Source organism: Rousettus aegyptiacus, unplaced genomic scaffold (assembly GCF_014176215.1).
Source record: "Rousettus aegyptiacus isolate mRouAeg1 unplaced genomic scaffold, mRouAeg1.p scaffold_m13_p_4, whole genome shotgun sequence".
NCBI lineage: Eukaryota > Metazoa > Chordata > Mammalia > Chiroptera > Pteropodidae > Rousettus > Rousettus aegyptiacus.
Window position 1 is genome coordinate 119,984,612 of NW_023416307.1, and position 22,221 is coordinate 120,006,832.

Sequence of the window (22,221 nt, forward strand, 5' to 3'; positions counted from 1 at the left end):
TCCAATGTGTCTCTCTGCCGGAATGGCAAGCCTGGCACGCTGCTCGCTGTCTACGTCCCCGCGACCCTTTCACAATCGGACAGGTGCAGCCTGGTGCTGCTTCTGGTTGGCTGTCACGGGATGACGCAATGGCACATGGCTCGCTACCATTGGCTGTAGCAGGGGCCCCGCCTCCAGGCTACGGAGCTGGCGGAGGTTGGACGTCTTACGCAGGCGGCGGCAGAGACGGCGCTGGGAGGTAGAGGCGTCAGCGCCCGCAGGCTGGGTGGGTCATCTCTTCCTCCTCCGCAATCTTTCCGGATCTTGATCCTCCCCTGCCCACTGGTGGGGAGTGGCTTTGCCGTGTGCGGCTCGCGAACGACCCCTTCTCTTCATATCCGGATCCGGGCTCCTCCCCCCAAGACCCCCCATTCGGCCTCTTCTCCCCCAATACTTGGAATCTGACCCATTCTCCCTAGTTCTGCTGATCTGGCCCCTAATAACTCATATTGAGACTCTAAAACAATGGACTGACTCCTCCTGTCCCCTTGCCAAGGATCCAAGCTACCTTCCCAACTGTAACGAGGATAACTTATTCCGTCCTGGAATTGCAGAATAGGCTCATTTCCCCGTCATCTCCCCTGCCATGACCTTACCCCAGTCTAGCCTCCTTTTCTTTTAATAACGCAGATCTGGGCTCCCAGGCCGACCCTTTTCTTCCCTGGTTCTTCTAGCGAACCCTCTTCATACCCTCTATCTACAGGTCCCCAGCCTGGGAAAAGATGGCCCCTCCACCCCCAAGGGGCCTGGTCCCAGCACTGCTCTGGGGCCTGAGCTTCATCGTCAGCCTCCCAGGCCCAGTTAGGCTCCAGCCCTCTCCAATTCCCCAGCCTTCTCCCCCAACTGAGCCCCATCCATGTCATACGTGCCGGGGACTGGTCGACAGCTTCAACAAGGTGGGTGCACCAGCAGCTTGGTGGGAGGGGCCCAACTATTATAGCAACAGTGGTTGAAAGTGGGGAGATTTGGGATACAACAAGTCTGTATGCACTCTGTCTTGGTTACTTAGTAGGTGTATGGCCTTGGGCAGGTTGCCTTTCTGTGCCTCAGTTTCTTGGTCAGTGAAATACTGAAGTGTTAGAATGTGCCAGGCTCTGTACTTCTATACTTAGGCATTACTAATTTTCTCCATTTCTAGGGCCTGGAGAGAACTATCCGGGACAACTTTGGAGGTGGAAACACTGCCTGGGAGGAAGAGAAGTTGTCCAAATACAAAGACAGGTGAGGGTCTGGAGAGGTGGGTTTGTATACCTTACCACCTAATCTCTGCTATACTACTGGAGAGGGCTTAGAGCCTCTTGGGTAGTGCTTATTCATTCAACGTATATCACTGAACATGTATAGTATAGCAGTAAGCAAGGCAAGTAAGATCTCATCTTTAAGGAGCTTACATTCTTGTAGGGGAGACAGATGGTAAATAAGGAAATAAATAATGTCATATTAGATGGAGAACAGTAAACTACAGAATGGTGAGAGGCGTATTCAAGATGTGGCATTTGAACAGAGAGTTGAAGAAGCAAGCTATGTGACAGGGAAAAGATGTGAACAGAGTAGGACTGAGCTTGACGTATTTGATACGTGGCTGAAATGGAGTGAGCCGCAGGGAGAGTGGTAGAGGTTGAAGGCAGAAGCCCAGCCTCAAAGGCCACAGAAAGGAGTTTAGATTTCATTCTGAGTGTAGAGGGAAGCCATTGGAATGTTTAGGGCAGAGAAGTGATGTGGTCTCATTTTAAAAGATCACTCGTACAACTGTGTAGCAAACAGACTATAGGGGGCCAGGTAGTGGAAGCAGGGAGACCAGCTGGGAGGCTAATGCATAGTCTAAGCATGAAGGCAGCATGAACTAGTATGGTGTTTAGTGGTAGACATGTGAGAAGGGGTCAAATTCTGGGTATATTTTGCATATAGACTGATAGGATTCGATGATGGATTCATTATGGGGTATGAGAGAAAAAGGATAAAAGATGCTTACTAGCTTTTGGGCCTGAGCAACTGGGTTAATTGTGGGGCTGTTTTCTGAGATGGGTATAACTGGGGAAGGAGAAGATTTAGGGGCAGGGTGCAATCAGGTATCCTCTTTGAACATGCTGGCCTGAGACGTCCATTAAACAGTCAAGTTGAGTTAGATTTAGGAGTACTGAGTTTGGGAAGAAGTGGGAGTTGGAAACATGAAGTTGTGAATCATCAGCATATAGTAAGTATGTAAAGCCATGGGACAATATGTGATTATGTTAAGAGGAAAGGCTTGAGCCATAGGCCCTCCAGCTTTTCAAAGTCAAATTGAGAAGAAGGAATCAGCAAAGACTGGGAGTTGGACAGACCTGGTTGTCAGTTCTGACCTTTGGTGGTACCCTAAGGGAAGGTCTCTTAACCTCTGAGCCTCAGTTTCCTCATCTGTAAATAGTAATATCTGCTTTGCCTATTTCATAAGTTTGTGGTAAAGATTAAACTGTCGTGCCCACTAGAAATAAAGGTTTTATTGTGTAATATTAGCAACTTTTTTTCCCCTCAATAGGTCTCAGTTTTCTTATTTGAAAATGAGAGGACTGGGCAAGATAACCCTAAGGGCACTTCCAGCTCTATAATGGTTCCTGTTTTTGTGTTGTTTTTTAAATTACCCCCTTTTTATGCCAGGCACTGTGTCAGATCCTTTAAATACATAATATAATACATTATATATGTATGTGTGTGTGTATGTGTGTGAGTGTTTTAATTTTTGTATTGAGGTAGAATGTATGAAACAAAATTTAGCATGATAGACATTTTGTACATTCACAGTGTTGGGCGACCATTACCACTATCTAGTTCCAGAACATTTTCATCATCCCAAAAAGAAACGTTACATCCAGTAAACAGTCACTCCTCATTCTCCGCTTCCCCCAGCCCTTGACAACCACTAATCTAGTTTCTTTCTCTATAGGTTTGCTAATTCTATTGGAATCCTGATAATATGTGGCCTTTTATGTCTGGCTTCTTTTACTTAGCATAATGTTATCAAAGCTCATCCATATCATAGCACATATCTGTACATCATTCCTTTTTACGGCTGAATATTCTGTTGTATGGATATAGCTCATTTTGTTTATCCATTTATCAGTCAATATATATTAGGTTGTTTCTACCTTTTGACTGTTGTGTAGAGTATTGCTGTGAACATTTGTTTACAAGTGTTTGTTTGAATACTTGTTTTCCATTTCTTTGGGTATAAACCCAGGAGTGCAATTACTGAGTTTATGGCGATTCTGCGTTTAACTTATCGAGGAACTACCAGACTGTTTTCCACAGTGGCTGCGCCATTTTTCATTCCCACTTGCAATGTAGAAGGGTTCCAATATCTCCACATCCTCACCAATACTTGTTACATGATATATTTTTAATTACATCTACCCAGCAAGAGTAGATATTCTGTTGTGCAGATGCAGGAACTGCAGAGGAAGTAAATCTGTAGGGGAGGAATTATCCCCATTTTACAGATGAGAAAACAGGTTTGTGAGAGGTTAAATGACTTGCCCAAGGTCGCACAACTAGATTCAAACCCAGGTCTTTCTGATTCCAAAAACAAATACTTCTTCCAATAAGCCTTATGGCCTTTCCTTTGACACTGTCATGGCATGAGGAGTGGTGGGAGAGGAGACCTTAAGGAGGGTGGTGGGTGGAATGGAACTTATTCCACCACCCCCCACCTTGTTTGGCCAGTGAAACCCGCCTGGTAGAGGTGCTTGAGAGCGTGTGCAGCAAGTCAGACTACGAGTGCCACCGCCTGCTGGAGCTGAGTGAGGAGCTGGTGGAGAGTTGGTGGTTTCACAAGTGAGTTGTGTTAGAGCCTTCCCAGGGAGGGGGCCACAGGCAGGGCCTGGTAGTAAAGCATGGGGGTTGCATGCTAGGGGCTAAGTTCTGGTTTGGCTACTTCTTCCAAACCCAGATCTGCTAAGGACCTGTTGGGGTACCCAAATTCTCACTGTGAGCTTTACTTTATCCCTCTGCCAAATGGGGAAAGGGCACTGGCCAGGTCTTATGCCCAAGATGGGTTGTATCGCAGATTCTGTGGGATACAGAATCGGGGGGTGCGGGGGACAGCACCTCTGACACTATCTCAGGCCCCCTTGCTTTCATACCACCTCCCTGCCTCAGGCAGCAGGAAGCCCCAGACCTCTTCCAATGGCTCTGCTCAGATTCCCTGAAGCTCTGCTGCCCCTCAGGCACCTTCGGGCCCTCCTGCCTTCGTGAGTTATTCAAATTCCTCTTGGGAGATGGGAGGGGACTGCTGAGGCCAGAGATCTGGTCCTGGCTCTGCCTCTAGCTGGTTGTGAAAGCTTAGGCTCCTCAGATAACTTCTCTGGACCTCAGTTTTCACCTGCTGCATAGGGCTGGTGAGATGAGGAAATCAATGGGGAATGGCTCTGAAAAAAGCAGCTACGCTAAATCAGATGCATGTATATGAGAAATGCCCCCACCCTACCCCTCATTTCCCATGCCTGGATCAGACCAGGTCTTAGCCCTTGGACTAAAGGGACCTTTCTAGGGATGAGAGGTGATGTCCTGGAGCCTACATTGTCACCACCTTTTTCTACACACAGTCCTGAGTCAGAAGCTGAACTTACTAACAGCCCCTTTTAGAAAAATCTTTCCAGAAGCTGCAGATAAAGAGTTAGTGACAAAGATGATGAATTCAGTCTTAATGAAAGAAAAGATCCGTAAATAACCTAATTGTTTTACAGTGGGGTAGTGGTTAAGTAAATCTCATAGTTTTATGACAAAATATATGTTGCCATTAAAATTGTTTTCTTTTCAAAAATGTTAATATTTTCTGTATACAAAATTGTATTTACAATCTTACCCGGTTTGGTGTCTGCCCACAGCCTGTCCTGGGGGCACAGAGAAGCCCTGCGGTGGCTATGGGCAGTGTGAAGGGGAAGGGACTCGAGGGGGCAGCGGGCACTGTGACTGCCAAGCCGGCTATGGGGGTGAGGCCTGTGGCCAGTGTGGCCTCGGCTACTTTGAGGCGGAACGCAACACCAGTCATCTGGTATGTTCGGGTAGGTAGCCAAAAGGCAGGGCACTGGGCAGGGGCAGATGGGGTGCCTGCCTGCTTATCCTCATACTTCCCTCATTCTACCCAGCTTGTTTTGGCCCCTGTGCCCGCTGTTCGGGACCTGAGGAATCAAACTGTTTACAGTGCAAGAAGGGTTGGGCCCTGCATCACCTCAAGTGTGTAGGTGAGTGAGGCCCTGCCCTAGCTCTGGAGAGGTGGGCAGGGGCCTGGGGTTGGTTCCCCATCTTGGCTAGACCACCACAGTCTATGTCTTCATGGAGATCTCAGCATGGTTGGGAAGGCAGAAAAGTAACCAGGCACTTAACAGTACAGATTGATCTTTGTACAATGAGAGATGTCCCTGGTCCAGCTTGGTGGTGATGGGGAATCAGCAAAGCCTTCTTAGAGGAGATATCAATTAGGCCAAATTTGGAAAATTGAATTGTTAGCTAGAGGAATGAGGATACTGAACTTGGGTCAGGAAACCTGGGTTTGAGATTTGCTTTGGTCTCAAACCTAGCGATTTATATAGATAAGAGTAAAGGCTAAGCTGCTATAATAAAAAGATCTCCAACAATTGTAGCTTAAAAGAATATAGAGGGTTATATTTATCTCATATCATAGTCTCAAAGCAAGTGGTCCAGGCTGGCAGAGAAGCTCTGCTTGTCATAATTATTCAAGGACCCAGATTCATTCTTTCTTCCTGTGCAGTGTCCCGTTGGGTGTTGTCTTTGTGGTTGAGGCCAGGTTACTGGCACCTCTGTTCTATGACCTGGCACTCAGGAAGTAAGAAAGGGAAGGAAGTGTTGGAAGAGTCCAAACCCACTTGACCTTGTTTTAAGGCCAAGCTAAAAGTGGAGCACATCACTTCTGTTTATATCCTGGTGGCCAGAACTCAACTCACAAGGCCATAATACTGAGCTGCAGAGCAGGTTAGAAAACGTAGTTTCTACCTGGGCAGCTGCAGTCTCTGCCACATCATTTGAGCCTGGGAAGTCCATTCCCCTATCCTGGCCTCCGCTCCCCTGTTAGTTAACTAGGGATTGAAATCCCAACCCTGCTGGCCTCTCTGTAGATATTGATGAGTGTGGCACAGAGCAAGCCAGTTGTGGAGCTGACCAATTCTGCGTGAATACAGAGGGCTCCTATGAGTGCCGAGGTGAGTGTCCACTCCTGCAGAGGACGGGATGCGGGAAGGATAGGAGGAGCTACTTCCCCCTAAACTTGTCTTCTCAGGCATTGGAATTCCTGAGCCTAGGATCCTCTTTTCTTTACTCTCACCCTTTTCTTTCCTCTCCCTTCTCTAGACTGTGCCAAGGCCTGCTTGGGCTGCATGGGGGCAGGGCCAGGCCGCTGTAAGAAGTGTAGCTCTGGCTACCAGCAGGTGGGCTCCAAGTGTCTCGGTGAGTCTCCTGCCAATGGTATACAGGCACTTGGAGGGCCTTGCCACCTCAAATTGAGAGGGGTTAGAATATGGACAGAGCAGGGGAAAGAAGGGTGGAATGTTACCTGGGCAAGGGCAGAAGGGAGTTGTCATGATTTGAGCAACACTGAGTCAGGGGTACTGCATGTAGGGTGCTGCCCTGGCAGTCAGGGCTCTGATCCCTCTTTGCCCTCCCTCAAGATGTGGACGAGTGTGAGACAGAGGTGTGTCCAGGAGAGAACGAGCAGTGCAAGAACACCGAGGGCAGTTACCGTTGTGTCTGTGCTGAGGGCTACAAACAGATTGAGGGCATCTGTGTGAAGGAGCAGATCCCAGGTGAGCAAACCTGGGGAGGGGAGGTCTTGCAGGGGGAGGGTCAGCAAATCCTTTCTCTAGGAAATTATAGGTCCTGTCCCACCCACCTCTTAGATGCCAGCCCCCATGAGGCTGCATTGAGACCAGAAGCCTACATCTGATCTCCAGGGTGGCTTTTGGTGGCCTCATACCTCCTCGGTGTAGAAAGAAAGTCAGACTTGGCATTAAATCACTTTGTCTTCGCAAGCCTCTTTCCTCATCGGTCCAATGGGTCCAGTCCTAGCCCTGGCTTGTCAAGAGCTGTTATAGGCCACAGTGTAGTGAGATGGACAATCACAGTGATGACAATAGTGACCACTTCCACACCTCTTACCATTTGTCAGCTTCTGTTCTAAAAATGTTGCATATATTAACTTATTTCACCCCTAAAACAAATCCAGTGCTGTATCTTTCTCATCCCATTTTCATAGTGAAAACTAGGATGTAGAGAGATGAAGCACCTTGCCCAGGGCCACATAGTAAGCAGGTTGCAGAGCCGACAGTCAAAACCAGGTAGTCTGGCTCTGGAGCTGGGCTAGTACATGTAACACATGCTCTGTCACAACTTACTCACCATGTGGCCTTGAGCAAACCTCATCACTTCTCTGAGTCTGGTTGCTACTTAATGAGACAGGGATAATAACAGCCCCTTTCAGAGTTGTTCTCAGCAATAAATGACGTGTGCTGGCATGCCAGAGAGGCAGGTGGCAGCACTTGTCGGGTGTGTGGGAGACTCCAGGAATGGGGTAGGAGTGACAGGTGCTTCTCTGGCTCCTTGAAGAGTCAGCAGGCTTCTTCTCGGAGATGACGGAAGACGAGCTGGTGGTGCTGCAGCAGATGTTCTTTGGTGTCATCATCTGTGCACTGGCCACACTGGCAGCAAAGGGCGACTTGGTCTTCACCGCCATATTCATTGGGGCTGTGGCAGCCATGACTGGCTACTGGTTGTCAGAGCGCAGTGACCGTGTGCTGGAAGGCTTCATCAAAGGCAGATAATCTCTGCCACACCTGTAGGATCTCCTCTCACCCCGGCTGCCCCCAGAGGTCAGGCCTTTCCTGCCTGGACACTCAAGGTAGCTTGCTTTATTTTCGAGAGTGGGGTAAGCACCCCCTACCCACCTGGGAAGCAGCCCAGGCACCTAGGACTGGGCAGGTGAGGCCCCTGGAGTGAGAAAGTAGCCCTAAAGGTGGATACATTGAGATCTTGGCTTTGGGGGTACTGGGCAGTCTTCACAATGTGTGTGGACTTTTAAAGAAAAGGTGTCTCCTTGTAGAGGCTGTTGGTGAGCTTTGACTCCTGCCTAGGATAAGGGGGGATCTTTGCAGGAAGGTCCACCACAGCCTCCGCCTGCCAGCTGCATGCTGCCAGCTCCTGTTTTGTATTCACCCCCCACCCCCACCCCACCCCTCAGCCACTGACTTATTTATTCATCTCAGGAAATAAAGGTCTTGGAAAATGGAAAAGCTTCAGTCTTACTACCTGTCCTCCATGAGTTGGCCTAAGCTACTGAGAGCCCCCCATCCTTGGGAAAGTTTTCTAAAACCCTGAGAAATTGAGAGCTACACTGCTGAAGAAATAGAGAGGGAGGAGAGAGGAAAGGCTTGGCCCTGAAGCAGTGTTAGAAGGGGAATGGAGGAACCAGCCTTAGGACTGGACTTTCTGGATTCAGTACCAGCTATCATTTGGGCCAAAGTCCCTGGGCAAATGATTTTCATCTCTGAACTTCACTCTTCTCGTCTATAAAATAGGCATGATAAAGCTTTCCACTCAGGCTTATTATGAGAATAAGGTGATAAATGAGAAGAGCTGAATACAGTGCACAGCAATAGTATATGTTCAGTAAAATATTATTAGCCATTACTTCTAAGGTTGCTAAGGGTCCAGTGCCCTTTCCTTTGGGAGTCCTCCCATCCCCAACACACAGAGGACTTGGAACGACTGGGAGGGCGGAGCCTCTGAACAGGATCCTGGGGTAGCCAGAGGAAGGCATGAGCCAAGTCCTAAGGGTTTATTTCTTTGGCACAAAGAGGACAGTCAATCTGGATAATCAAGCCTCTTCCCTCCACAGTGGGGAGTCTGGAAGAGTGTTTGGGGAGGCACCTCGACTCCGTTCCCCATACCTAAATCCATGCATATCCACCCTGTATTTTGCATAAGTCACAGCCTCTGTGCAATTTACCCGTTGGGGGAAAAAAACACTAGATATAAAAAAAAAAAAAAAAATGGGAGGGTGGGTTCACTCCCAGCTGTCTCTGGGAGCTGCCATCAGGTTGAGGCCCGGGAATGTTAGTGTTTCAAATACTCGACTGTCCCAGTAGGCCATGACATAAGCGCAGGACCTGGTTCAGTAGCAGTGGAGGACTGGCTCAGAGCTCGATGGTGTCACTGGAGGCGCTGCGGGAGTCCCCGGGCTTGCAGCGAGGCTGGACCTCACTCGGTTGCCCGGGCCCAGCGGGAGCAGGGGCTGGGGCAGGCAGTAGCTGCACGGTGCTAGGCAGCTCATCTAGGGGTAGACTGTCCACTGACGACAGCCCGTGGCGCCACGGGTTCCAGCTGATCTTGAGGGAACCTCGGGAGAAGCTGTCCACGGAGCTGCCAGAAACCGCCGGGTCAGGCTCGTCCACTACATGTGGTGGGACCGACCGACGCACGCGCACGTCGCTAAGCGACCGGCAGCGGCCACGGAGGAGCGAAGAGCCGGTGCCGTCGAGATCCGCGTCGGGGTGGCTGCCCCGGCGAGGCCGCAGCGCGCCCTCAGGCGGTGGGGAGGAGAGGCCGCGCAGGCCGCAGCGCCGAAACACGCTGTCTCGTACCAAGTGCTCCCGGAAGAGCGCGGCATCGATACTGCGACTCAAGTTGATGGGCGACGGCGGCCGCAGGTCTAGCTCGCTCATCGACGGTGCTGGCCCCACGCTGCTGCAGGACAGCCCCGGGCCACCCTGGGGACCATGGCCCAAGGACGTAGCCGAGCCCCAGGCCCCTGAACTGGGCGTGACAGGCGGCCCCACCTCCGCGGGGTTGCAAATAAGGCTCTTGCGGATGTTCAGGCTGCCTGCGCCGATGCCACTGGGCCCTCCAAAACAATTGTTGGCTCGCTCGGGCACCTCGCTTTTGCCGGAGGGCGCGGGGCAGGCCAGGCGCAGCAGCTTACCCCAGCACGCATGCTCCGTGGGTGGCCTGGGCCGTGCTGCGGCCACAGCCGCCAGCGCCAGGGTGAGTGCCCAAGTCAGCTCCAGCAGGCGCAGCCAGAAGTGGACTCCCCACCAGGCCCACGAGAAGCGGCCCACGTGGCCTGGGCCCGGGTACAGCCAGAGCGCGGCCGCCAGCTGTAAGCCACTGGCCAGCAGTCCCAGCGCACCTGCTACTGCCAGCAACCGCGGTCCAGGGCTAACATTCCAGCCCCGCGGCCCGTCCAGTAGGCGGCGACGGCACAGGCAGAGCGTGCCCAGAGCCACGGTCGCGCCCCAAGCACAGGAGAAGCCTTGAACTAGGAGGTTGAGCACTGGCCTCGCCGACAGCAGATCTGTAGCGAGTAACCCCACGCCGTGCCCCAATGCCACTGCTCCTAGTAGAAGTGGGTTCTGCAGCTGCTGTGGCAGCCCTGCACCCAGGCCGAGCAGGGTCAGGGCTGCCAGGGCAGTGAGCAGTAAGGGGAAAGGTAGGTTGTAGAGCACCAGGCCCGCGCGTAAACCCAGCCGCGCCTGAGAGCCATATGGATCAGTGAGCATGTAAGCAGATCGCAGTCCTGATGCTACGAGCACCAGCACCGCTGCCACCAGTGCCAGCCGGGGCCCCGCAGGGGCGGCTGTCAGAGAGGCCAGTGCCAGCAATGCAGGCAGCAGAAAGAGCACACCCACTCCGTAGACGTGCAGCTCCCAGGAAAAGCTCAGCACCCTCCGCAGTGGACCCCAGCGCAGGGGGGGTGCAGTGGTGTTGGCCGGGGGACTGGAGGCTGGTGCTGATGCCATGAGGCTGGCTGAGGGCTCCGGAGGGGGTGGCTGGCCCAGGGCACGCTGCGTGGTGACCCGAATGAGGCCCCGGCGTGATGTGGAGGGGGCCTGGACTGGGGGTGCTGGGGGATGGCTTTGGGGGCGCCCCGGCCACTCCTTGGTTTCATCTGCAATAATAACAATATTAAAATAGCCCTTTGAAAACTGCTTTTGATTTTCCATTATTCCCTAATGTGGTAGGCAAGTTATTTAACTTTTCCAAGCACATCTGTAAAATAGGGATAGTAGCCTCACTGACCTCATTGGGTTGTGTTGAGGACTGAATGCTAAGCATAGTGCCAATAAGTATTAAATGGATGTGAGCTATTGTTTTTATTACTAATATACCAAGATTTCACAACCTGGGCTGCATATTAGAATTACCTGGAGACCAAATGAATCAGAACTCATTAGGATGGGGCCTGGCACTGGAATTTTTAAAAAGCTCCTTGGATGATTTGCTGGAGTTAGAGAATCACTGCACTAAATGTACCCATGTTACTTTTAAGAACATTCTAGCTCCAAAAGGGCAAATGACTTCTCCCAAAGTACCCAGTGGGTATTAGTTTATTATCCCAAGTCGTTTGAAGGAGGTCCTAGACAATTCCTTTAGGGAGGTGATTGTCTCCATTTACTCCCCACCCTGCCCCATATAGACCTCACACAGGTTCTTAGTTATTAGACAGAGTACCCACTCTCCCCAAAACCCAAGCCATGCCCTCACCTGGCTGTAGGGCCCTCACAGGGCTCTCTGTTCTGTTTGTAGCTGGGCCAGTGTCCAAGGGGCCAGGGATGAGGGACTTGGGGGTACCCAGGGCCTCCACTGCTCCTCTCACCCGCTGGGGAGAGATGGGATCTGTTTCATTCATTGCTGCTATCTCTGAAATGACAAAAGCAGTCATCACTTTTCTCGACCCTCCAGTGGTTCCCAAAGTCTAATTCCCCAGGAGAGAGCCACAATCACCCTCATTTGCTAGAATGAGGAAAATGGGACCCATGGGGATCAGAAGGCACACAGAAACTGGGGCAGCCAGCTGCCATTGAACACTGGCCCTCCCTGCCCTGCTCAACACTCTCACTTTGGTACCCACCTGGCTTAGGCTGCTGATCAGGAGTCTCTGAAGCTGGGGGACCTGAGGGCTGGGGTCCTGGTGAGCCCTGAACATTAGGGAGGTCAACCTGCTTGGGTGAGGGACTTGGAAAACTGTCTTCCCAGGTCTCCTCACCTCCAGCCTTCTTGGGGGGCTCAACTGGCAGCTCCTCAGTAGGAGGAAGGCTTCTGGCCAATGCCAGGTCTGGCTGGGCCCCAGGCTCCTGAGTGGATGCCACCTCAACTGGGGATACCAAGCCAGCCTCAGGGGCTACTGGATCCTGCTGTGTGAAAAGGGGGCTTTGAGCTGTCTCCTGGAAGTCCTCCTCACCCCTACCCTGTTCTTCCAGCACTTGCCTCCTGATAGTGCCCAAGTGGGGCGCAAGAGTATGGGGATGACCCTGGTGGGTTAAAGAGGATGTCTCTGAGACCCTGTTCTTGGCTTTGGCCCCCACAGCCTCATCTCTAAGTGGTTGTTGTCCCACTTGGTCCCCAGGCTCCCCTGGGGAGAGAGGAACTGTGGCTACCCTGAGTTGGAGTTTTGGAGTTGTGGTGATGAAAGTGAGATGGGGAGGGCCCACTGGGTGGGGCACTGGTGCTTCTTGCTCCAGAGGCTCCAGAGAGTCGGGAGACCCTGTCCAGCCCTGAGAACTTGGCCCTCGAGCCACCTGGAGGTCATCAGTTACTAGGAGTCCTCTCTGAGCATCCTGAGCTGCTTTAGGTCCAAGCAGGGCTGGGCCAAAGGGAGAGTCTGTGAGCCTCTCAGGCACCTCTTCGGCAGGGACCTGAGGGATATTGGAGTTCCAGGGGCTCTTATCTATGGGTTTTTCCCAGAGGAAGTCAAAGTCTTGGGGCTCTGTGCCAATAGGGCCCTTGGGGTGGGCTCCTGGAATCAGGTGTGGTTCCGAGTCCTCATATGGCCCAAGATGGCCTTGGCCCAGGGCAGGGCCAGCTCCCAGAGATGGCAGCAGCAATAGCAGCAGGAGGCCACACACATGGCCCCATGGACTGGAGGCCATGGTCCACTCTGATGCCTGGGCCCAGAGGCCTCAAATTCCAATCTTCACTGGATAAACCTAAAAAGAGAGAGGGGATGACATGTGAAGGTTGAGGTCTCCCATGGCTGCTTCAAGGGGGCTGATGGGAAAGAGAGAAGAGCAACATGAGGCAGGACCCCTTTTCCCCCAGTCCCTTCTTGGCCAACCTCTTCATGCTGCCCAGAGTGACCTTTTAAAACCGCATCTCTGGTCATGCCATTTGCCCTGCTTCAAAACCTTCAGTGACTCCCCATCGCCCTCAGAAGAGAATTAAGCTCCTCTCCTGGCCTTCCAAGTCCACACCAGGTTGCTCACCTATCCTTCAACGTCCACTGGACTGTCTGACACCCCATGCCTTTGCTTCTGCATTCCCTCTACCTGGAATGCCCTCTCCCTTCTCCTTCACTTGCTGAGATCTTATTCTTGAAGACCTAGTTCAAATATCAGAGAGGTGGAAAGGGAGAACAGGCCCCCACCTTTGAGGAGGGACCTAGGTTTGAATCCCAGCTTTGCCAGTTCCTGGGTGACTTACTTTACCTCTCTGCATCATGGTTTTCCCATCTGTAAAATGGATATAACAAGAATACCTAATTCTAAGGGACTCTTGTAAGACTTATAAGACAAAACACATAATGGGTCAGGCCTACGATAGGAACTTAGAAAGCATTAGAGCCCTTTTACTTTTCCCTTTCTTTCCCACCAGCCCTCTTAACTATTTCAACAAATAATTGGAACATATACTATGTGCCAGGCCCTGGATATAAAATAGTGAACAGGACTGACATTCAGCAGTGGAGCTGGCATTCTAGGTAAGGAACAGACAATGAATGATGTTAAATAAGGTACGCTATGGAGAAAAGAAAACAGTTAAGAGATAGCGGGATGGGAGGCTACTTTACACAGGGGGTGCCAGGAAGGCCTCTCTGAGATGACATTTAAGCTAAATGATGAATGAGAAGAAGGAGACAGCCATTCGAAGATATGGTGGGGAAAGCATTTGGCAGAGGGAACAGAAAGTACAAAGGCCCTGATGCAAGAATGAGCTAGGTGAGTACAAGAAATGAGGCTAGAGGGACTGGAGCTCAGCAGATGAAGGAGAAAGTGGCAGAGGGAGATGAAATCAGGAACGCAAGGCTAGATCACAAGGGGCCTGGGAAGTCACAATAAGGCACCTGGATTTTATTCAAAGTGTCACAGGAAGCCAATGGAGATTTTAAGCATGGGAGTGACACAATCTGAGAGATTGAGAGAGAGACCAGTGCAGAAATCTAGATAAGATGTTGGCTTGTTTCAGCACAGACATTTCTTTCCCTGACACCCCCTCCACTCCTTCCTGTCACCCTGGTCACATAGTGTAATAATCTCCTGTCTCCCCCGCTGGCTTGGGGCTTCTCAAGGGCTGCGTCTGCACCTTCCATTTCTTGTCTCTAGCCCTTCAGCATACGACTGACCCCAGGTGAATATTCCCTAAAGTTTCCTCTTTCTGAGAGTCCCTAGCTGAGCCAGGGAGGCAGGAAGGGCCCCCATGGCCAGGTGAGGGAAGGCAGTGGCTGTGAGAGTCCGGGCCTAGGTGTATTGAGGGACAGAGGATCTGCTCCCTTCCTTTCTGGGAAGCAGCTGTGTCCAAAGCTCCCTGGCTCCTAACCCTTGGTGGCCCACAGACACCCAGTGCTCTCCCTAGGAAAATGCCCAGGCTCACCAAAGACTGCACAATTTCAGGGGGTTCCAAGACCCCTTAAACCCATCCTCTAAACTGGGTTTAGACTCTGCCTTAAAGCCTTACTGGTTCATTTTTCAGACATTCACCAATCCCCATGCTCTGCTCCTGCCCAGGTTAGGTGCTGGGGACCCAAAGAGAAGCCTCAGTTCTAGTGTCAGGAGTGGGGTGATATGAAAGGTCCCTAACACAGGTACAGGTTAATAACAGTATTCCTGTGTTGAGCTCTTACCCAGTTAGGCTCCTATGCTAAGCTTAGTTGCATGTCCTCCATCTCCCTCCCACACAAGCAGGTGTGGGTATACGTGTTACAGAAGAGAAGAAACCGAGGTTCAGAGAAGTTGACAACTCACCCAAGGTCACACAGCCAATGAATAGCCATACTAGGGGCTGTGAAACCCGCAGTGGCACATTTTGCACAGGCGGTCCGAAAAGCTTTGCAGAGGAGGAGACAGTTGAGTTGGGCCTTCAATGACAAGCATATGCCATCTGCTCACCACCCCAATCCAAGAGATGTAGGCATCTGCGGACAAGGAGGGGGCTGCCCAGCACTGGGTTCCAGCTGCTGGAGAAATTTTTGGTGGGGGCGGTATCTCCCAGTCCCGGGGACAGGGGAGAGGCCAGCCGGACTGCAGAGCGCGGGCCGCCGCAGGGCAGCCTTCGGGAGCTGCTCCATCTCGGGTTACCTCTCCTCAGTCTCCTCTCCCCTGGCTCCGCGCCTTCCCGCAGTGTCCTGGGTTGGGGTGGGCGCTGGTGCAGGCCCTCTGGCTCGTTCCCGAGACGGGGGCTGCAGACCATGCTCCCTGCCTGGGGCCCTCCATCGCCCCCTCCCTCGGCCAGCTCCTCACCTGGTCGCAGCACCGGCATTCCCCGCGTTCACCTTGCGCGCGTCCCAGCAGCCGCTCGCCGCGCCGCATCCTCCGAGATGCTCAGACTTGGCTAACAGAGCCCGGCGCTGCCGATCTCGAGCCCGCCCACAGGAGCGCCATCTCCACTTAACCCTTTCTCTTTAGAGGTGGATTCTTCTGCCAGTCCTGACCTCCCCATTCTCTGAGATTCTTAGGACTAAGAGGGGACAGAGGTCACCTCGGAGGGATGTGGAAATCATTTCCACAACATCCCTCAAAACGAGGCAGCCAATCTCTGCATACCTCAGGAGATGGAGAGCTCACTTCCTTTATATCTCTATTCTTACATCCTTTTAGGGTTATATACATACCTATAGGTATATCCTATCTCCAGCTAGATGTGTATCCTTCAGGTTTTTTTTCAATGCAATCACATATACAATTTAAATAGAAATGAGATCATACTGTTCATATCGTTCTGTAACTTGCCTTTTTTTCCCCTTCACTTTACAATATATCCTGACACATTTTCCATGTAAATTTCTACAGCTCCATCACATTTCTTATATCTGCTGTTGAGAACTGCAGCATATTAGTCAGCCTGTAATTTTTATTTATCCAGTCCCTGAGGTTGGACATACAGGTTGTTTCCAGTCTTTTGCTAACAGGAATAACGAGTCAGGGACCAATTCTCAGATAGACATTTTTGTGTATATGCACTAGTGTATCTATCAGATAATTTCCTACCTGAGGCATGGTTAGATCTGTATGGGTCTGCTTCTGACAGACACTATCGAAATGCTCCAGTCCCTCTTCTGACAGCTCCTGACATCCAACATTACATTCACCACGTCAAGAGAAATCCACATAAGGAATACATTAACTATGATGTAGAAGCTTTAATGGCATGGAGAAACATCCAGGATAGAATGCTGATTATTTATTTAATTTCAGTCATTTGAATTATAAAAATAATGTATGCCAATTGTCTCAATTCAAGCAATGCAGAAATGTTCAGAGAACATGTTAACTGTCTCACCCTTAGCCTCTCCAACTCTGCCCCCACTCTGTGTACCTACTGTTAATACCACAGGGTTTCCTTTGTTTATAAAAACACATATGTGCATGCCTCTTTTTACAAAAATGGGATCATGCTATGCTTGCTATTCTATAACTTTGTTTTGCCTTAAGTAATACATGTTGGAAACATTTTGAAGGCAATACATATTAGTTCTACCTTTTTTAAAAAACGAGCTGCACAGTATTTCATTGTGTAGATACACTGTCATTTACTCAGACATTCCCCATATTCCCCTACTGATGGGTAATCAGGAGGTTTTACAGGTTTTTTTTCTACTAGAAACAATACGGCACTAAAGATTCTTACATACCGATACATACATCTTTACATGCTGATACTCTAAATCTCTCAGATAATTATTTGTATGATCTCAATTTTGTTAATATCTGTCTATCAATGTATCTTGTCCCTAAATATTAGAAATTAAATAAGAGTTGATGTGATTTTTATCTAACTTTGCTTTTCCTTGTATCAATATTCTATACAATCATGTATTTCTTTTGTGATCAGAGATAAGAATAAATACCACTTAAAAATAAAAAAGAAACTTCTTACTAAGGTTGAGCTGGAATCTCTCTCCCAGTGTTTTCCTACCTTTGATTCTCACAGAAAAGCAATATTCAGCGTTCAGTTGTGTATGACAGGCATGTTGCAGTTTGAAGAGTATTCAGTCTCTAATAGCTGGTAAATGGTAGACTCTGAATCCAGGTTTTTTACTCTAGGAGAGAGTTCCAGCTTTTCCCACTTAATCATATCATCTGACCAGCTCTACTGTTTTCCTTGTGGAAACTCCTTTGGAATTGTAAAGACATCTCTCAGTTCCCTAAAATCTTCTTCCTGCAGGCCAAACATTACCTGTTCTTTCAGCCTTTCTTCCAACGACAGGATTCTGGGCTCTCACTATTGTGACATCTCTCTTTCTTCTTACCAGATCAACAATGTCTCCTTTAAATTATGACTCTTGTAACTGAACCCAGTTGAGAATAAAGTTGAACTTTCACCTCACCTTTCCTAGATTCTACTCCTTCATTAATATGACCTTATGCTGAATTAATGTTTCTGGCAGCCGATAATTGAACTTCTAGGTCTTCTCCATCTCTTTGTGTGCAGTCGGTTTCTTAACCCTAATGTAAGAGTCTACATTTGTTTGCTGTTGATCTTGTTAGCTCTATCCAGTTGTTTTGAGCTTGTGGGGTTATCTGGCTCCTGGTTCTGTATATCAAATAGATAAGTGGCATTTTAGGCCATTGTTCAAGATCCTTTCTCTTCCTAACAGTATCCTAATTTCCTCTGGGGGAACTACATCTTCCCCCCCCATGGACAGTCTTGATGGGATGGCAGTTCTAGGGGCCCACTACACAAGCTGATGGATACAGATGCCTCCTCTCAGTGCCTTTTGTGAACTCTTTGGTGAGCCTTCTTTGGAGATGTTGAGATTTCCTCAGCAAGTTCAGAGCTGGCCTGGTTGTTTTCCTTCATTTCTCCTGAGGAGGGTGAGATGTGTGTACTAGGACCACCCATTCATGCCCTCGCAAAGATTCATTGGTTTGACAGTGCCCAACCCTACAGTTCAAGCAGCATCATTCAATTGTTCCCTGGCTGCCCTCTTTGGAGCCCAGAACCCAAATCCTATTATGTTCCTAAACTATCAATTGATAGCGGTTTTGAGATTCCAGACAAAGGCAAGAGAGATTATGATCCCTTTGGCCAGAAGCCAAGATGAAAGCTGATCCCATGGAAAGAAGAAACTGGCTGGAGCGAAGGTGAATGTTAGTAAGAAACACAGAGTGCCAGGTATAGGCAGGAAGCATCCCGGCTGCAAAAGGAGCTCCCGGCATTTTCCTGGAGACTCTGAGATGACTGGGAGATGATTTCAAGTATATAGGGAATGGTCAATAGCTCTTTTTACCAATCAGTCTTCCAGGAGCTATGCTACACACCTGACATGCATTATTCTTTTTAAGTCCTTACAACAACCCTATATATTATTATTCTCTCCTTTTTACAAGCCAAAGCTCAGAGAGGGTAAGGAATTTGTTCAAGATCACACAGGAAATAAGAGGCCAAGCTATAAGTCTGACTTCAGAGCCAGTACCCTTAACAACGATGACATCATCCTGCCCCTCTGGAAGAACCTCAGAGAAGGGAGAAGGGAGATGAAAACCTCAGGCTCCAGGTGGCCCCTGCTTTGTTAGAAGTTTGAGTCTATAAAAATAGGCCTCCAACTTGCAACTCTGCTGAAGGGACTTCAACAGTGTTGGGAGTTGTTGGGACCTCCCTCCCAAAAGTACCTTGGAAGCTCCCAAAGAAAGGGAGAGAAAAGAAAAAAGCAAAGGCGATGTGGCTGGCAGTGATAAAGTCTCTGGCTTAGACAATGCCCAGGACAGTTGGCTGACACTTTCATTCTGGCTGGTTGCTCTGGTGTGAACAAAGAAACAAAAGACAGAACAGGTAGGAGATGGTGCAGCCCGGAGAACCTTTTCTGTGTTGTGCCCATTGTCCTGAACTCTGAAGGCATAGAGAGTTACATTTTTTCACCAAACTGGCCAAATTAAGACTCAAGGGTCCCTGGAGTCTTAACTCATTCTTTCACGGATTTTAGCCACCACAGATGCCAGCTAAACAAACCTAATCTTTTAAAAAAGATATTTTTTGTTAATAAATATCATAATCTGGTAATACTTAAAAATCAGCTGTTTCATATTCTTAGAGGAAAAACTTTCAGCTTTTTTTTTTGAGCATATTAGCTGTGGGTTTGTCATATATAGCTTCTATTAGGTTGAGATATGTTCCTTCTATGCCCACTTTGTTGGGAGTTTTTATCATAAAAAGATGATGAATTTTGTCAAATATTTTTTCTACATCTATTGAGATAACCATAGGGTTTTTTATTCCTCATTTTGTTGTCGTGATGTATCATGTTGATTGCTTAATGGATGTATCCTTGCATCCTTGGGGATAAATCTACTTGTCATGGTGTATAATCCTTTTAATGTATTGTTGAATTTGGTTTGCTAATATTTTGTTGAGAATTTTTGCATCAATGTTCAAGGATATTGGCCTATAATTTTCTTTTTTTTGTAATGTCTTCGTCTGGTTTTGGTACCAGGGTAATGCTGGCTTTGTAAAAGGAGTTTGGAAGTATTTCTTCCTCTTCAATTTTTTTGAAGTAGTTAAAGAAGGATAAGTATTAATTCTTATTTGAGTATTTGGTAGAATTCTGTGAAGCCATCTGGTCCTGAGCTTTTATTTGTTGGGAGTTTTTTTTTTATTATTATTACTACTTCAATTTCATTGCTAGTAATTAGCCTGTTTAGATTTTGTATTTCTTTCTGATTCAATCTTGGGAAGTTACAAGCTTATAGAAGTCTAACAATTTCTTCTAGATTGTCAAATTTGTTGGCATATAATTGTTCATAGTATTCTTTAATGATTCTTTGTATTTTTGTGGTATCGGTTGTCGCTTCTCTTTCATTTATGATTTTTTTAATTTGGGATCTCTCTCTTTATCTCGATGAGCTTGGCTGAAGGTTTGTCAATTTTATCTTTCCAAAGAACTAGCTCTTAGTTTTATTGATCTTCTCTATCGTTTTTTTTAAGTTTCTATTTCATTTATTTCCACTCTGATCTTAACTATTTCTCTTTCTGTTTACTTGGGTTTTGTATGTTCGTCTTTTGCTACTTCCTTTAGGTGTAAGGTTAGATTGTTTATTTGAGATTTTTCTTGTATCTTGAGGTAGGCCTGTATACCTATGAACTTCCCTCTTAGAATCGCTTTTGATGCATTCCATAAATTTGAAAAGCTGTGTTTTCATTTCCATTTGTTTCAAGCTAGTTTTTGATTTCCTATTTCACTTCCTCTTTGAGTCATTGGTTGTTTAATAGTATGTCATTTAGTCTCTATTTATTTGTATTTTTATAGCTTTTTTTAGTTAATATAGTTTCATGCCATTGTGATCGGAAAAGATGCTTGATATAATTTCAATCTTCTTGAATTTATTGAGGCTTATTTTGTGACCTAACTAACATGTGATCTATTCTGGAGACTGTTCCATGGTCACTTGAAAAAAGTGTATTCTGAAGTTTCAAGATGAAATTTTCTATAAATGTCTATCAAGTCAGTCTGGTCTAATGTGACGTTTAAGGCCATTATTCCGTTATTAATTTTGTCTTGATGATCTATCCATTGATGTGTTGTATTAAAATCTCCTATTATTGTTTTACTGTGGATTTCTCTGTGTTCATTCATAATTGTTTTATATATTTAGGTGCTCCTATGTTGAGTGCATAGATATTTACCCTTGTTATAACCTCTTCTTGGATTGACCCCCTTTATAACCAACCGTGTAATGTCTTTCTTTGCCTTTATTTATTTATTTATTTATTTATTTATTTATTTATTTATTTTTAAAGTCTATTTTGTCTGAGTATTGCCACCCCAGCTTCCTCTTTCATTTTTATTTGCATGGAATATCTTTTTTCATCCCTTTACTTTCAGTCTGTATGTGTCTTTCAATTTGAAGTGAATCTCTTGTAAGCAGCATATAGATGGGTCATGTTTTTAAATCCGTTCTGCCACCTTATGTCTTTTTATTGGAACATTTAATTCATTTACATTTAAACTGATTATTGATAAGTATGTACTTATTGCCATTTTGCTAATTTTTTTTTGGTTGTTTTCATAGTTCTCCTCTGTTCCCTTCTTCTCTCTTCCCTTTTGGGCAAAGAGACTATCACGTAGAAAAGCACAAGGTTTATTGAAGCAGAAGTACACACTTAAGAGGAAAGTGTGGGTGAATTCGGCAACCCAGCTGCTCTGAGGATGTCTGTATTATGGGCTTTTGTTCTTCTTTGGGGCAGGCCCCAGAGATGTGGTACTGATGTAACCCTGTTGTCTCCTCCCAGTGGGCAGGGAGCTTGATTTCCAGCTTTTTCTTCCTTCTTTGGTGTTTCTGGAACTGTCATGGTATCATGTGCATGATGGGAGCCATGGAAATTGCAATGCAGATGAGATTATAATGATACTCTAATTAGCCAAAGGTCAGGTCTCAGTCAAAGATGGCAGCCAGACTGGCTAGGACCAGTTTTGGTTTGTCTCCCCTTGCAGGAGTAAAAAAGGGAAAGGGCTGAAAAGAGCCCAGAGCCACATCTTGGAGGGGAAGGGTACATCCCTAAGCTACCTGTCTTGCCTCACTTTTGAGATCCCTGTAACGCGAATGTTTGAGCGCTTGATGTTATTCTAGAGGTCCCTTAAACTATCCTTGTTTTTTTTTTTTTTAAATTCTATTTTCTTTTTGCTATTCTAACTGGTTGATTTCCATTAGGCTCCTTCAAGGTCACTGATCTATTCTTCTGTATTAGCTAATTTGCCGTTGATTTCTTCTAATGTATTTTTCATTTCAGTTATTGTATTCTTTGGGTCTGCTTAGTTCTTTACTTTCTCTTTGTTGAAGTTTTCCCTGAGTTCCTCTATTCCACTCTCAAGTTTGGTGAGCATCCCTCATGATTTTTTCTTTGAATTATCGGGCAAATTACTTCTGTTTTCTTAGGATTTTTTGTTTTGTTTTGTTTTCTGGAGATTTTCTTGTTTCTTCATTCATTTGAGAGATG

The 22,221-nt window shown here is 47.6% G+C and overlaps 2 protein-coding genes across 6 annotated transcripts; one reads left to right on the forward strand and one right to left on the reverse strand.

The window, feature by feature from the left end:
* Nucleotides 1-160: 160 nt before the first annotated feature.
* CRELD1 (cysteine rich with EGF like domains 1) lies at nt 161-8,305 on the forward strand. Of its 3 annotated transcripts, XM_016121388.2 has the most exons (11): nt 162-265; nt 743-935; nt 1,178-1,260; nt 3,736-3,846; nt 4,171-4,262; nt 4,899-5,075; nt 5,160-5,255; nt 6,147-6,230; nt 6,379-6,474; nt 6,696-6,830; nt 7,630-8,305. In XM_016121388.2, exons 2-11 carry the CDS (start codon nt 762-764, stop codon nt 7,842-7,844), a joined length of 1,263 nt encoding a protein of 420 aa, XP_015976874.1. In that variant the 5' UTR covers nt 162-265; nt 743-761; the 3' UTR covers nt 7,845-8,305. The 3 variants fall into 3 exon arrangements, with proteins under 3 accessions (XP_036075893.1, XP_015976874.1, XP_036075892.1); XM_036220000.1 differs by lacking the exon at nt 4,899-5,075 and having other exon boundaries at nt 161-265; XM_036219999.1 differs by lacking the exon at nt 162-265 and having other exon boundaries at nt 288-935.
* An 839-nt stretch (nt 8,306-9,144) lies between these two features.
* On the reverse strand, nt 9,145-15,790 carry PRRT3 (proline rich transmembrane protein 3). Of its 3 annotated transcripts, XM_036219996.1 has the most exons (5): nt 15,531-15,790; nt 15,036-15,205; nt 11,930-13,004; nt 11,563-11,718; nt 9,145-10,966 (listed from the first exon to the last, which is right to left on the reverse strand). In XM_036219996.1, exons 3-5 carry the CDS (start codon nt 12,945-12,947, stop codon nt 9,216-9,218), a joined length of 2,925 nt encoding a protein of 974 aa, XP_036075889.1. In that variant the 5' UTR covers nt 12,948-13,004; nt 15,036-15,205; nt 15,531-15,790; the 3' UTR covers nt 9,145-9,215. The 3 variants fall into 3 exon arrangements, with proteins under 3 accessions (XP_036075889.1, XP_036075890.1, XP_015976868.2); XM_036219997.1 differs by lacking the exon at nt 15,036-15,205; XM_016121382.2 differs by lacking the exon at nt 15,531-15,790 and having other exon boundaries at nt 15,036-15,420.
* Between the last annotated feature and the right edge of the window lie 6,431 nt (nt 15,791-22,221).

Excerpts from the sequence above, each read along its gene's own strand:
- CRELD1 (XM_016121388.2), top strand. The coding sequence starts at position 762 with ATGGCCCCTCCACCCCCAAGGGGCCTGGTCCCAGCACTGCTCTGGGGC. Across the intron at positions 936-1,177 it reads TGGTCGACAGCTTCAACAAG|GGCCTGGAGAGAACTATCCG; the intron begins GTGGGTGCACCA and ends CTCCATTTCTAG. Across the intron at positions 6,475-6,695 it reads GGTGGGCTCCAAGTGTCTCG|ATGTGGACGAGTGTGAGACA; the intron begins GTGAGTCTCCTG and ends CCCTCCCTCAAG.
- PRRT3 (XM_036219997.1), bottom strand. The coding sequence starts at position 12,947 with ATGGCCTCCAGTCCATGGGGCCATGTGTGTGGCCTCCTGCTGCTATTG. Across the intron at positions 11,719-11,929 it reads TGATCAGCAGCCTAAGCCAG|AGATAGCAGCAATGAATGAA; the intron begins GTGGGTACCAAA and ends TTGTCATTTCAG. Across the intron at positions 10,967-11,562 it reads TGTGAGGGCCCTACAGCCAG|ATGAAACCAAGGAGTGGCCG; the intron begins GTGAGGGCATGG and ends TTATTATTGCAG.